The 15,265-nt window shown below is 30.1% G+C and overlaps 1 protein-coding gene across 3 annotated transcripts in view; it reads right to left on the bottom strand.

The window, feature by feature from the left end:
* LOC145241467 (U3 small nucleolar RNA-associated protein 14 homolog A-like) overlaps positions 1-15,265 on the bottom strand; it is a 137,499-nt gene that overhangs the window by 53,162 nt on the left and 69,072 nt on the right. For all 3 annotated transcript variants that reach the window (XM_080104449.1, XM_080104450.1, XM_080104448.1), the window contains 5 exons: positions 9,941-10,005; positions 9,208-9,275; positions 5,938-6,077; positions 1,152-1,229; positions 912-989 (listed from right to left, as the gene is read on the bottom strand). In XM_080104449.1, the coding sequence (XP_079960575.1) occupies positions 912-989; positions 1,152-1,229; positions 5,938-6,077; positions 9,208-9,275; positions 9,941-10,005 (429 nt within the window). The remainder of the gene's footprint in view (positions 1-911; positions 990-1,151; positions 1,230-5,937; positions 6,078-9,207; positions 9,276-9,940; positions 10,006-15,265) is intronic.

The following is a 15,265-nucleotide window of genomic DNA, read 5'->3' as shown; positions in this document are numbered from 1 at the left end:
TTTATGAAAAACAATCGATTTTTCACTGTTGTTTCTTCTTCCAATCTTAAGATGAATACTATTTTGCTTTGAAGAAGTTTTTTTTTTCAAATGAAAGCAAAAATTATTTGAAATATTTTAAAATACATTTATAAGTCAATTTTGCTTCTATTTTCCTTTAATTCTTTGACCATAAACAAAATAAGGATTGCTATGTTGCGATATGATTAGAAAAGAAGGGGTGAATATAATTAAGATTACGTGATGTAATATGGTATAATTTGCCCGTGAATATTATGAAAGCATAAAAAAAACAGCACATCATTTTTAACACCTCATAGCTTTAATTAAATTTGTTTGAGTTGCAGTCATTCCCAACTCTTATCCAAATATCACTTTATAATCTACACTAGGAGAGAATGTAAATTAAAAATTTTAATTCTAATAGATTCTAATGAAGATCTTCCTAAGATTGCAATTTCTTTTCATATCATGATATTTTGTTATCTTTTCATGTTATTGGGCTATTTCTGTAGCAGGCTTGTTTTCTGATTCTGTCTTTTAGATCTATTTAACCTCCTGATTGTGTGTACCCTCATTCTCAAACAGAGGTTTCCACTTTTGTTTTTCCAGTGACTTCATCATGATTGTACTTTGATCAAATTTTAGTAAAACAGTCATGCATTTTTCTTTAAATCATTTATTTTCTGTTTCCACCTTTTTCTTGCTCACCATTTTTTAAATTCTTTTTGCAAGTGAATTTTGGTTATAAGATTTGGTTTATTCACTCACTAAAAAGTGCTTGGATTAATTTAATGTAAATAAGACTTGAATAATCAAACATCATTAAATTGCAATAAACATCTCAATTTAAAAAAAACAATTCTTTTAAAGTTGTTCTCTTTTTTTAAACAAGAAAAACTGATATTTACCACAAATCTATTGCAAAATGTCTGGTTGTTAAAAACTTCAATTTTTTCTGTTTGCAATGGAAATTCTTGGTGTTCTTTCTATAAAAAAAATGAAGAAAATAAAATTTTCCTTCAAGAAAAATGCTATAAATGCACACAGGTATATAGCCAAATATTTTTAGTTTAAAAAGACTTTAATAGACATTATTTTAGTTGAATAGAAATATAATTTAAAGTTGAATAGAAAGCAAAATAACTTGCCTTTCGATTCTGCCACACTGTTGAATTCCAAACAGATATTTCCTCGCTGACTTTCTTATAAGCTGTCGTGCGATCAAGCTAAAAGAAAATGATTGGATGTAAATGCTAATATTTCACATAACATGGAAGAAAAGTGCAACTGCAATATTGAAAATAACAAACAGTAAAACAAGTTTTTTGCAAGATAAAATGTCAAGTTTATAAAGTTCCATATGCTCTCCATGGAGCTCTTTACCAATCTTTCACAGATTTAGCTGCAATAGCAGCTTGGATCTTCACTCAACACTGCTATGGGCCTTTGCTGAGTAGACTTTATCCTTAAGAACATATCACAGGAAAAAGTGAGAATGGATCAAATCTTTTAATTGCTATATAGTTACTTATGATGGAGCAGGCTTGCTGTTTGTTTGTAAACAAACTAGCAGCTTGACCATTGTAAAAACGATGAGCAAATATTTATTTAATAGACATTTGATAAGATGTTTACGAGGACTGATCCATGGTCCAGTGGTTAGAACTGCAGACTATCAACGCAATGGTTATAGGTTCAATCTACGACATGGGAAAGGTGCTAGTCTAGCCACACTGATAAGTTGTGATACAATGAAACAGTTCTATATATATATATATAAAATAAAGTTGTATTCTTGTTTGTTTGTACACAAACAAACATATAGTGTCCTATATATCATATAGGACACCATGTTTATATTGTTTGTTCACAAACACATCATATATGATATCATATCAGATGATGTCTTATATGTCATTGTTTTGATAAGATATGCTGGGTATTAGTAGTGGGATGATTAATCGGAATCGGAATCGTTAATCGTAAGAATCGTGTATTTTGGGAGGTATCGGAATCGGAATCGCATCGTTAAAAAATACCTTAATTTTCCGATTCCTTCATTACGATTCTTTTAGTCTGATGTTGAAAAAAAGAAAAAGAATTCCTGATATTTCTAACCGCAAGAGAGAAATAAAAAGAAACCAAAGAAATTCATTATTAACAGGGCAATGCTTAGTGCCCCTTCCTTACAAGGTTCATTCATTCAGATCTATTGTAATCAAAACTACAAAAGAGTTAACTTGAAAAGAAGTATGCAGGGCTCTACATTGCGAGTAAAAATAAAAAAAAAACGCTTATCTTTTTGGCGATTGTTTTTTTTTACTGACAAATCTTCTAATACTGAAGGAAAATGCTTTTTCAACTTATATTTTCTTAAAATAAAACGAGCAAAGTCAAATTATTTAAACAGTAAAAGGTTTAATAGAACAACATACTTTTTTTTTCTTTTAAAAGAAGGCTTTTGAAAGAAATATCTCTAAAATGAAATTGATCACGTTGTATTATTTCGCAAAGTTTTGACAGTAGTCGGTTTCTTTTGAAGTTTCAAAAAATCGACCCCATACCTATCTCTTCCAAACCTAAAGTTATTAAATAACCCCTTCGTTAATTTAAGGGTAATTAATTCAATTCAGTCAAGTTTTTTTTTTTTTAATTTCATTGAAATAAAATCCATTATTTTTTTTTTTTTTTCTCCAGAAAGATAAAACCCTGAATTTGATTATATTAAAAGCAGAATAATATAATCTTTTTTCTAGAATTTTAAATTCAAAATTAAAAGTGTTTTGCGCAGTTCTTTGCCGAACGAAAAAGAAATTAATATATATATTTTTAAAAGGTTTTGTAACCGTTAATTTTTATGTCTAAATAATATTTACGATTAATTAAATAATTTCATTTTAAAAAGTATTTATAAATAGAATTTTACTAAGGACTTATAGTTGGGTTTGTATTACTGTACACATAAATTCGAAAAAGTTGTCAAAAAACAAATATATAACAAATAAATGTTATCAAAGGCAAGATAAGTTATTTTTCTACCTAACTGGATATATTTTTCGGGTTTTTATTCAATGTAACATGTTTATTTAGCTCGAAAACCATACAGTGCTTACCGATGTATTGGAAAATACAAAATGGCGCCCGACACTCTCTTTAACACGGTAAGTTTGGAAAAAGATGTTATAAATAATAAACTATACAAAATACTAGTAGAAACTCGCTCAATATATGTTACCGTGACATATTTTGATATATATTCGGTGTTTTTTTTTTTTTATAGTATTTTGTCTAGTTTATTATTTATAACACCTTTTCCCGAACTTACCATCTTAAAGAGAGTGTCGGGCGCCATTTTTAATTTTCCAATACATCGGTAAACACTGCATGTTTTTCGAGCTGAATAAACATGTTACATTGAATAAAAACAAAAAAAATGTATCCAGTTTGGTAGAAAAGTAACTTATCTTGCCTTTGATAATATTTGTTTGTTATATATTTGTTTTTTGACAACTTTTTCGAATCTATGTGTACAGTAATACAAACCCGGTTATTTTGTATCTACGGCGCCATGTCACGTGGTATATTGTTTTTTTTTTCATTACGCACGTTCATTTATAAATTATTAAATTAAATATTTATCTTTTTTATATTTAATTAGTATATATTTTCTTTCTCTTCCGCTATATTTTTTTTTATTTAATTCATTAAATCTGTTAATTATGAGGACCAAAATAATGAATCGTGTGTATTTATTCTCTAATTTTCTTGTTTTTGTTCTGTTATATAAATTCTATTTTATTTGTTTTTTCTCTGAAGGATAAATTCTATTTTCTTTGAGTTTTTTTTTTCTGTATTCCAATTAAGTAAAATAAATTTTCTCTAGAATAAATTTTGCTAATTTTTCCGTTTAGTTTGCTATATAATAATTTTATTTAATCCAAAACACGACAGTGTAGACATAAAATATCTCTTCCAACGTTAGGGAACATATTTGGGAACTACCGACCATAAGTATAAAACTACCTGGTATATTTCAAAACAATAAATTCCCTAGGAATCGGAATCGGAATCGTACTTGGTATCGGAATCGTTAATCAATATTTTCCTGGAATCGGAATTGTATAAAAATTAGGAATCGTCCCAACACTACTGGGTATATACTTTTATATATATATATATATATATATATGAGAGAAGAGATCTACTGATGAACTGTTTTTCTGAATTATCTCAGTATTTGCCACTAGATCTGTGCCCAGTATGCTAGATAGAACAGCATATACCATCTTTATACTGTAGTGGTTACTAGTACAGACTTTGGACTTTGTGTGCTGTGTTTGTGTTCTGTGAAGATGACTATACCATTTTCATATATATCCTCTCTCCAGCTTTAGGTTAAATATAAAGATAGACTAGACCAAACATTCAGACCTTGTAAAGCAACAAATCTATTAGAAGGAAAACTATCAAATGACATTAGTTTCTCTCTGATTCCATCCAATCACTGTGGAGTTCTCTTTGCCAATGGACTGAAATACTGTCAGCCAAGAATAAAATAGGGTTGAAATTGTCCCGCTCTTGCTTAATTATAAATTCCTTGCAAGGTGTATCCATTGTCTCTTGAGATTTAAAAACAAACAAAAAAGAACATGTTCCTATGTACATAAAGTACACATTCTAAATTATCAGCATCGTAAAAAATTAATTTAAGAAAACAGGCTTTGAACATTATTTTTTACTATAATAGGAATATTTGACTTTATCAATGGAAACAAATGAAGAGGCACACAGATATTTGACTGAAAAAGCTGAATAAACCATTTCAGAAATTTCAGAAATACCAGTTTTAAAAGTTGCTTGACTTTTTGTTTACAAGTTCACAAAGGGTTAAAAGGCAGAAAGGTATCACCACCATGATAGACAAACTTAACAAGTGCAGCACTACATTTGTGGTAATCCTAGGAGATTGCAAAAGAACAGAGTGTATGATAAAGAACAGTCTGAAATGGTGTCCACAAAAACAGTCAAATCTTATGTGAGAAGTAAAGATCATTAAAAAAAACTAAATCAAAGCTGATATAACCCTAAATAAATGGTTGAACCCAGCAGAGAATTATGTCATTCAATAAAACCCTAAATAAATGGTTGAACCCAGCAGAGAATCATGTCATTCAATAAAACCCTAAATAAATGGTTGAACCCAGCAGAGAATCATGTCATTCAATAAAACCCTAAATAAATGGTTGAACCCAGCAGAGAATCATGTCATTCAATAAAACTCTAAATAAATGGTTGAACCCAGCAGAGAATTATGTCATTCAATAAAACCCTAAATAAATGGTTGAACCCAGCAGAGAATCATGTCATTCAATAAAACCCTAAATAAATGGTTGAACCCAGCAGAGAATCATGTCATTCAATAAAACCCTAAATAAATGGTTGAACCCAGCAGAGAATTATGTCATTTAAAGATTGTGAGCAATGAAAGAAACACCTCCTAACTTCTTTTTATAATGTCTTAGAATAAACTGTTACCTATAGAGCTGGGAAGCAATGGTTAAACTATGGATCGTCATTGTATCAGCAAAACCATAGCACCAGCACAGAAACGAATGGCAGAACATTTTCATGATCACAAAACCCCTAACATTTGTCCTCCTAGCTTCCCAGAAGTTAATCTTTTGTACTATATCAATAGGTTAATCATAAAATACTAAATAATTTCTGAAAGTGTTAAAGTAATATCTAATAGTGAAACTGATGGAAAAGGTTAATGAATTATATTACAAGACAATGTATTTCTTCTTGTCTTCAGAAACATTTTTGGAAGTTCAGCAACATATGTTACCACACCATCTTGCATTCTTCCACCACTCTTTCTAGACATTACACTACATAATCCTTGTCTTTCATACAAAACCAAAAATAACTCACCTTCTCTTGTTCATGTTTGGCAAGAGGTTTTTCCAGAAGATCAGTTTTCTGGATTCTTTTCAGTTGTTTCTGGATCTTTTTGTTTTTTTGGATTTTAGACAAAGACTGCAACAATTCACCAACACGAACTTTGCTGAAAGCTTAAAAGTTATTTTCATTTTAATAATTTTACATATTTTATTCATTATTTAAACACTTTCTTTTTTTTTTTTCCAACTCAGTTAAAGGATGACAGATTTAGCATCACCTATTTAAAATCTATATTTTATATCCTATACCTAAAGCTCTATTGTCACTGTTGGTTTATTACTATTAGAATGTGTTAGTGTTCAGGAGAGATGAAAACAAATCATAGCTTATTTGGGAGATGATGATGGCTAAGAATTAACAACATGGACTGACAACTTGAGTGTGACAGAAACACTGTCATCTACAGATGTTGGCAACCTTCACATGGTCCCATTCTGTAAGTACCAGATTTCTTTATAGAAAGAATTTGGAGAAGAAAAATATTGAGGTAAAAAACCAATGACAACAATAGAATCAGCTGATTCATATCCATAATTATAAAACTTCGATTTTAATGAACTGGTACACTTTTCGAACTGGGCAAAAACTAATTAGATTTGGATTAGTTTTGATAAGGAAAAAAAAATTGATTTTACTTCTGTTTAGTATTGATTTTAACAAATAAAATACTTCAAGATCATGTCTGTTTTCATAATCATCTAATCGTGATAGTGTCATGATTTTCCACGACTCATCTCATTTTGCTCTATCTCCCATCACAGATCTTCATAGATGCATTCCGAATCCTCTACTAGTTTTCTGTGCAGTCTTCCTATGGAACATTATTGATGATTTCATCCTTGAACATCAGAAAATCTACTTTTTTGTTTCAGGCTGAAATGAAGATGTCCATAGAGTTGCTTCCTCTATGTTAGCATGCTGTCAATTTTCTGCGCCAATCTTTTGGTAAAAGTTTTTTTTTTTTTTACAAAGGAGTCACCACTTATTAAGGCCCGGAGACAACTCGAGGATAAGAGTGAATGGGTATACATTAGTTATGGGATTATAATGTAGTAATCATAAGTAGTAGAAATTTTGTAAATTGGATTACTTAGGGGGACGGTTCATCAAGAACTTGTTTACGTTGGACTTGAAGACAATCAAATTATAGTCAGCTGGAAAGTAGGTAAATGGAAGAGAGTTCCACAGGCGTGCAGTTCTCAGAAAGGAGCTTTTTTCATGGAATCTACGTTTAGGTTTAGGCACAGATAAAGAGTGTGGGAAATTATTGATAGTGGTTTTGGCTAGACGAGTGTTTTTCGTGAAAGTTTGGTGCTCAGATGAGCACTTGCCATGAAAATAATGATAAAGCAGAGACAAACTCGCAACATCTCTTCTGTGGGAAAGAGGTTGCAGGGAAGAGAAAAGGGCATCCCCCACTAAGTTACAAAGTCTATTTTGAACTCTGTTAAGGCAGGATAAGCTGATTCTAGCAGACACCTGCCCAGATGTGGCAACAGTACTCCATCATTAGCTGTACCTGGCTTTTATATAGGTAGAGAACTGCATCATGAGTGAGATGTCTTATGAAGTAGACCTTTATGCCATACCCTATCGAAGGCCTTTGATATGCCAAGAGCAATTGCCCTAGAAAGGAAGCCTCTGTCAAGAGATTCACTAATTCTATGAGATATAACCATTCGCACATCTGCTGTAGATCTAGCAGAACGGAAACCATATTGCATGTCACTAAGAAGATTATTTCTGCTGAGGTGGCTGACTACTTCTCTATTTAACAAATTCCAGCAACTTACTCATGATGCACAGGAGACTAATTGGTCTGTACTGAGAGGAAGATGACCGATCACTAGAATTCTTAAATATAGGGCATACTTATGAGGTTTTCCAGGGTGCTGGTCTTCTTAAGACAATGCTTAAACAGCTTTGTAAGTATGGGGGCTAGTTCTGGTTGAAGTTTTTTCAGCACTATAATTGGCATGCCGTCAGGGTCAGTTGCTTTACTGGAATCAAGGGTTTTGATTAGCTTGGCAACATCACGTACAGATATACGTATATCACATAGTGTGTTTTCTGATACAGGCAGAAATAAGGGAGATTGACAGCCTTGGTCGCATAGGGTAGAATTAGCTGCAAAGTTCTTGGCAAAGAGTCTGGCTTTGTCTGATGCTGACAAGATTACCTCGGGTTCATTGATGATAGTTGGGATAGAGCACACACTTCTAGTGGGAACCAAGCCGCTGCTGAGCTACTTTGGACTTCACAGACTGAGCATACAATTCTCTAGCATTTTTTATTACTCTTTAGGATAATAAATAATAATTTCTGTAAAAGCAATGATCTATGAAAAATTATCATTAAGAACAGCATTAAATTAAATGAATAATGTGTAATGATAAATAAGAAAAAATAATTAACAACAGTAATAATGGTAATAAAGTCTTTAGTGTTAATAATAATACTAACTTATGTAATTGTAAAATAAAAAAATAATTGCCCACTAACAAATGAAGGTTTAACAGCTAAAGCTATTAAATAAATAATAAATAATAAATAAAAAGTATACATAAAAAATAATTTCCAGTGTATAATCATCACATGATGACATTCAGGTGTGAAAATACAGAAATAGTATCACACTATCTAAATATATATGGAAACAAATAGTATTTACACTATCTAAATATATATGGAAACAAATAGTATTTACACTATCTAAATATATATGGAAACAAATAGTACCACACTATCTAAATATATATGGAAACAAATAGTACCACACTATCTAAATATATATGGAAACAAATAGTACCACACTATCTAAATATATATGGAAACAAATAGTATCACACTATCTAAATATATATGGAAACAAATAGTACCACACTATCTAAATATATATGGAAACAAATAGTACCACACTATCTAAATATATATGGAAACAAATAGTACCACACTATCTAAATATATATGGAAACAAATAGTACCACACTATCTAAATATATATGGAAACAAATAGTACCACACTATCTAAATATATATGGAAACAAATAGTACCACACTATCTAAATATATGTGGAAACAAATAGTATCATACTATCTAAATATATATGGAAACAAATAGTATCACATTATCTAAATATATATGGAAACAAATAGTATCACATTATCTAAATATATATGGAAACAAATAGTATCACACTATCTAAATATATATGGAAACAAAAAAAATAAATGACTTACAATCACTGGAACCAAAATTGAACTCAGAGATTTCTTTTGCTTGTATTGTTCTTTGCGTATATTTGGCACTGAAAAGCATAAAAAACATAAAAAGAAAATTAAGGAAAAAGAAAACAAAACAAAACAAAGAATAAATAAAGCAGAAAGTAGTTTTAAACATTTAAGATTTAACAAATTTAAAAAAATTTTTAAGAACCTAACTCTGAATGCGGACTCTCTATCTTTGACATATTACCTGTAATCTATTTTAGACTGTGCATCTTTTGTTGTCCAGGGTTGAAGATATACTCTGGAGACTGATATCATTAAATTTGTTCTTGAAGATGATATTAAACTATATTTTATTGATTTAACTAAGAACTTCTATTTACTGGGAGTTACTTTATGCCAGACTCAACAAAAGGAATGGAGGATCTCAAAGCCTCTAATTATAAAGACCTTACATTAGGTCTAGCTTCACCAATGTCTTTACAGCAACTCACTTAGTTTCAAATCTATCCGATGTCATCTGGTTTAGCTAACTAATCAACTCTCTACTTTTGATACGAGATCATCCACTCCTCAGCCAATCAGCATGACATTTATCGTGACACTTCAAAAGGTATATCGTTAATATGCAATAACAGATGTTTAAACATTCCATTAAAAAAGGTATATCATTAATATGCAACAACAGATGTTTAAACATTCCATTAAAAATGCTGATGCTGTTATCTGCAAACAAGAAACTCACCTTTTATTATTTAATGACAAAATAGAATCAATGAGTTTGTTTCGTTTCCTGTCATCATCTGCATTCTGAAAAAGAAAAAAAAGATGAAATAAAAGTCAAGTCAGGATTCATTTCAATACATTGTCTCAGATGATTTTTTAATAGAGGAATGTTGTCTGAAGTTATGTGCTTTGGTGAAATTATTTATCCAAGAAAATTCTTTATGTTCATTCTGTCAAGAAAACAAAGACTGCAGACAGATAAATATATAAATCACTTGAGAGAGAGGGGAAAAATAAATCTGCTTTAAAATAATATTGTTGCACGGCTCATTACATCTGTATTACTTTAGAAGGCCCAAGATTCCATTTAATTATTAAGGAAAATTCATTTACATTTTGAGAAATAGTATATAATTGTTCTCTGGAATTTTCCAGAAGTTCTACAGAGGTTCTAGAATAATTGTTTGATCTACAGGGCCTTTGTATGAACTGGTTAGTTTTCAAGAGAATCTGGTGATTTTTGATTCATAAACTTTAAGTTTCAACTGAAAGAATCTTAAACGACACCAATTACTCATCTTCTCTTGACTGCCATTGACCAAATTTCGTGTGTGTGTGCATAAGTTTAAACTTCATTAAGAATAATCAGTTATATTTTGTCTACATATCAGTAAGCTGCTGTTGCTGAATATTTCAGCAAATGCGGGTTAGAAAACTATTAGTTTTAGCTATTGCTAAATATGTATGTAAATTTATTTAAGCTATTGCTAAATATGTATGTAAATATGTATGTAAATTTATGCATATGAAATTACAAATAAGAAAAAATTGAAATAGCTTAAAATATTTCAATATTGGTATCTATAGAAAGAGCTTGATGAGCCAAGAAAGAATCTTTTTTTAATTTTTTAAATCCAATTAAAATTAAGGAAGTTACAACTATTTTTGTGCCTCACACGTTTGGATATTTTTCCCTATTTAAGACCATATGCATTTTGTCACATTTTTTACACTACTTTTTCAGTAAAAATGTTATATCTTTGTTAAAACACAAGATTAAGCAATTAAATTTACCATATAAGTGTATTTTTGTGCCAGGAATCTGAATATGCTACTGAAAATCTCCCAAAATTAATGGTTTCCAAATAATCTGCAGTAAATGCACATAAATATGCTGCCATTCCTTAAAAATGCCATGTATTCATTAAAAGAAAAAGTTAAAGAACTCAAAGCTGAATTGTAATGCATTTTATGTACAAATAACTGAAATCGAAATCTAGGACTGTTTAAAAATGAATATATTGCAATATTTCTTTGGTATTATTGTAGATTAATACCTTCCATTAACCCCCACCCGATCTGACTACCTCTCTAAACTATGCGATTTTACCTTTGTAGGCACGTGTGCATACCTTAAAAAACTTTAATGAAAGATACACAAGTATCATTTTAGAATTTAATGTAAAATGATTTCCCATTTTAAATCATTTGAGCGTTTTAGGGCAGTTAACGATTTTTTTTCTATCAGAGATAAATCCTGTGCGCCATTTTTTTTTTTTCTAAGGACGATTATGTGTGGTTTTAAGAGGGTCTTTGTGCAATTATGAGAGGGTGGGAAAGTTGCCACTCTGACTTTGGGTTAATGATAGAGCTAAGGAAAATTATGTGTGAACATCCTGAAGACTTGATAGAAGCAAAACAAAAACAATATTAGAATTTAGAGTGGGGGTTAGTTTCACATAAATTTAATGTAAAATAATTCACCATTTCGAGCCCATTGTAGCGTTTTAGGACAGTTGACTAATTTATTTTCTTATGGGTGATAAATGGTGCACTTTTCTTTAAGGAAGGATTTTTTTTTTTAGACACTTATATGTAGCTTACCAAAGAACTTTGTTTGGTGAGGAGCTTGCCACTTAGCCTTATTGTTAGGGCTTAAAATTTTAAGAGGAGGAGGCTTGCCACTCATACCTAGGGTTAGAGGTAGGATTAAGGGAGTTTTAAAAATTTTTTTAAAGGCGTTTGACCCCCATATTTATGGCTAGTGGGTCATAATTATTGGCTTTTGAAAATGTTATGCCTTAGATTTTGGACATCAAATTACTTTTAAATCTGAAATTTATTTTTGTTTGTTTGTCGTTATTTCTTAAGGGGTGTCAAACAAGAATTACAACAAATAGACAAAAATAAATTTCATTTAAAACAAGTGACGTCACTAACAGAAAATGTGACGTTTGGAAAACTTATTAAGTATTTTTTCCCACTTATTTAAATATCAAAAAAAACATTTTTTGCTAAAGCTAACAAATCGTTCACAATTTTTTGATAAATTTGGTTTCTATTTTCAATTACATTTATGTCTGAGTGAGACATTATTTCGTTAAACTTTCCAGTTTAAGACGTTTTTTTTTTTTTTGTTTCTCTACCTGGACTTCAGGCCAAGATCACATTGCTACACTTCGCCTGATGCTACACTTCGCCTTTTCTGTCCTCTGTCAGTGAAGGAGAAATCCTTCATGACTAAGACAATTTTTATGTTTGTTTCTATCTAGATTGACTCTTTTTGGGAAGCTGGATTTTCCTTGCATTAAAAACTGACCTTGTGTCTAACTGTCCTCATGGGGAGGCAAGTAAATAGGAACTTAACTAGAAACTGAGCACCTCCTACAAATATTTAAATATTGATCTTGTATGTTTTTTTATTATTATTTTATTGTGTAGATTAGTGTCCATTCGATTATAATCCGGTGAAAAAAATTGTAAGAAAAAGACAAAAAAACAAACAAAAAAAATATTGGGAGGAGGGGGGGGGTACTGCTAGCACACGAGAAGCAAAAAAATCATATTTCACAATTTCGTTGTTTTTTTGTTGCTTTTTTTTTTTTTTAAAAAACAAAACACTGTTTAATTCACCATTAAAAACTAATGTAATGGATAAAAGTGCACTTGTTACATATTTGTTTTTCAGCTATATTTTTAAAATTTGACCAAAAATTAACGCCGGATTGCTTTAAAATGACATATACTGATAACTGAATAGCTCTAGTTAAGCTAATTATGTTCTAATAATATGAGCTCCAACTAAATATGTAAGAACATTTTTTTTATATTCATATTTTCATTTTTTTTTTTTTGATTTTTAATTCGTTCTGGAATAAAAAACAAAACAAAGTTTGTTTACAGTAAAGTAATTAATACCAGCGATAGTAGCTGCTGCTGCTTCTACAGATCGTTTTTAGATACTTTTTAAAAATAGAACGATTTTTTCCAGGTATCACGATTTTAAATTGCTCGGTACCACAAGATAAAGCCAGTTACATTTTTATTTTTAACGGATAAATGTAGTAAAAAGATTGATTTATTTAACAGTGGGTGACCGAAGAAATTTTTTCCAAAATTTTCCAAACTCGTCATGTTGAAGTCTTTTTTTAACACAACAAAAAAAAATGAGCTGTCAAAAGAATTTCGGACAACCAAATCTATTAAAAGTAATATCTCTTCTAGTTAATTTCCAAATTTCGTGACAAAATTCTTAAGAGAAACGTGGTACGACTGTTTACAAATCAGGGAGGATCACTACAAAATCTTACTGAAAACGCTGTTTTATGATGTTAACATTTTTATCACTTTATTTGCTAAAAACTCTTAAAATATATAATGTAGATTATTATTCATTAATTTATTTGAAAGTATATTCATTTTCGAACAAAACGGTGGTATTTTGAGGACTTAAGATGCTTTGGTTTTTAAAATATGATGATTTTAGCAGAACCCCCTTGAAATCCGTAATTATCCAAAGCGTTTTTATCGTCCATGTGTATTGCTATTAGTATTAAATCTATTTATATACTATTAGCATACTAGAACTCTGGGGATCTTGTTTATCTTTGTGCATATTAAATGATGTCATCCATTTAAACAGAGTTGCAAGATATCAGGAAAATCTTTTATGATGCCATAAAACTTGTTTCCAAGAAATTAGTGAATGCAGTTTCCAAACTACTTCAAATCAACCATGGCTGTGACATTTGCTAGTATACTCTCTGAACCACAAGAAATAACAGTTAGGAGTGTACCAGGAACTAGTATGATAAAAATATGATATCTAACACTAAACAAGAAAAAATGGCTGCAATGTCACTTGAAGTCTTGACAATGACTTAAAAATAAAAAATTATACAAAATAGTGGTAGAAACTCACCCAATAATTGTCACAGTAACTTGAAGTCGTTAAAATGAAATTTAATTAAACTAATTAGTTTAACGTACTTGAAAACAAAATTGTAATCTGTACAAAATTTCCTTTCATTTGATATGCTACAAGCCATATTTCGTTAATAATTTCTTTGAAGCATGTCATGGTGGCCATTTCGGATTTCCTGGTCGTTATCTTGGATTTTTCATGTTATAATGGGAAATTATAATGTTCATCAGAATAATACTTCCTATGATAAAGCCTTACTTACCATTTTTCTTAGCTGTTTTTATGATGTTTTTATTTAAAGCTGTTAAAATGAAACTAAAATATGCTAATTAGCACGTAAGTTACCAAGTGAGATGGTGTGGTATTACTATTTAAATAGTGATTTCTTCGAATATACAAATCACAACAAAAATATTAAAATACCATTTTTTAGTAAATTTTATTGTGAATCCAGTTATATAAGTTTTATTTTGATGGAGGTAGGATAAATTTACTTATTACTGATTTAAAGACCATGTCAAATTAAGTAGTCATGTGTGACTTGTCCAGTGCTGAACGTTATGGTGTCTGGTTTTGCTATATATAGCAAATTTAATTGCTTAATCTTATGTTTTAACAAAGATATAACATTTTTACTGAAAAAGTAGTGTAAAAAATGTGACAAAACGCATATGGTCTTAAAGAGGGAAAATATCCATTTGGATTGTGCAAGGCACAAAAATAGTCATAACTTCCTTAATTTTAATCTGATTTAAAAAATTTTAAAAGATTCTTTCTTATCTTATCAAACTCTTTCTATGTATGCCATTATTCACATATGTTAAGCTATTTCAATTTTTTCACTCATACATACATAGATCTAATATAATCTTTTCAATTTCCACTTCATAATAATAAAGCCTCCCCTGTCAAAGTCCGTTCAATCTGATTGCGCTAACAATTCTCATATTCCTGAATCCAGTTCTTCACTTTATAAACAAATGGTTACTAACATTAAAATATGGTGTCATTAAGAGATATATTATTTCGGCCAGTGTCAAGTTCTTTTAATACATAGGTCATTTTAGTCATGTAAGATCGAAAAATACAAAAAAGAGAAACTCATTAAACAAATGTTCAATAACTCACTTGCTTTCATTT

The sequence above is a fragment of the Euprymna scolopes genome, chromosome 20 (genome assembly GCF_053919585.1).
Source record: "Euprymna scolopes isolate OS-2025 chromosome 20, ASM5391958v1, whole genome shotgun sequence".
In the NCBI taxonomy this organism is placed as follows: domain Eukaryota; kingdom Metazoa; phylum Mollusca; class Cephalopoda; order Sepiida; family Sepiolidae; genus Euprymna; species Euprymna scolopes.
Note: the sequence above shows the minus strand (reverse complement) of the source record. Positions and strands in the feature narration are given on the sequence as shown.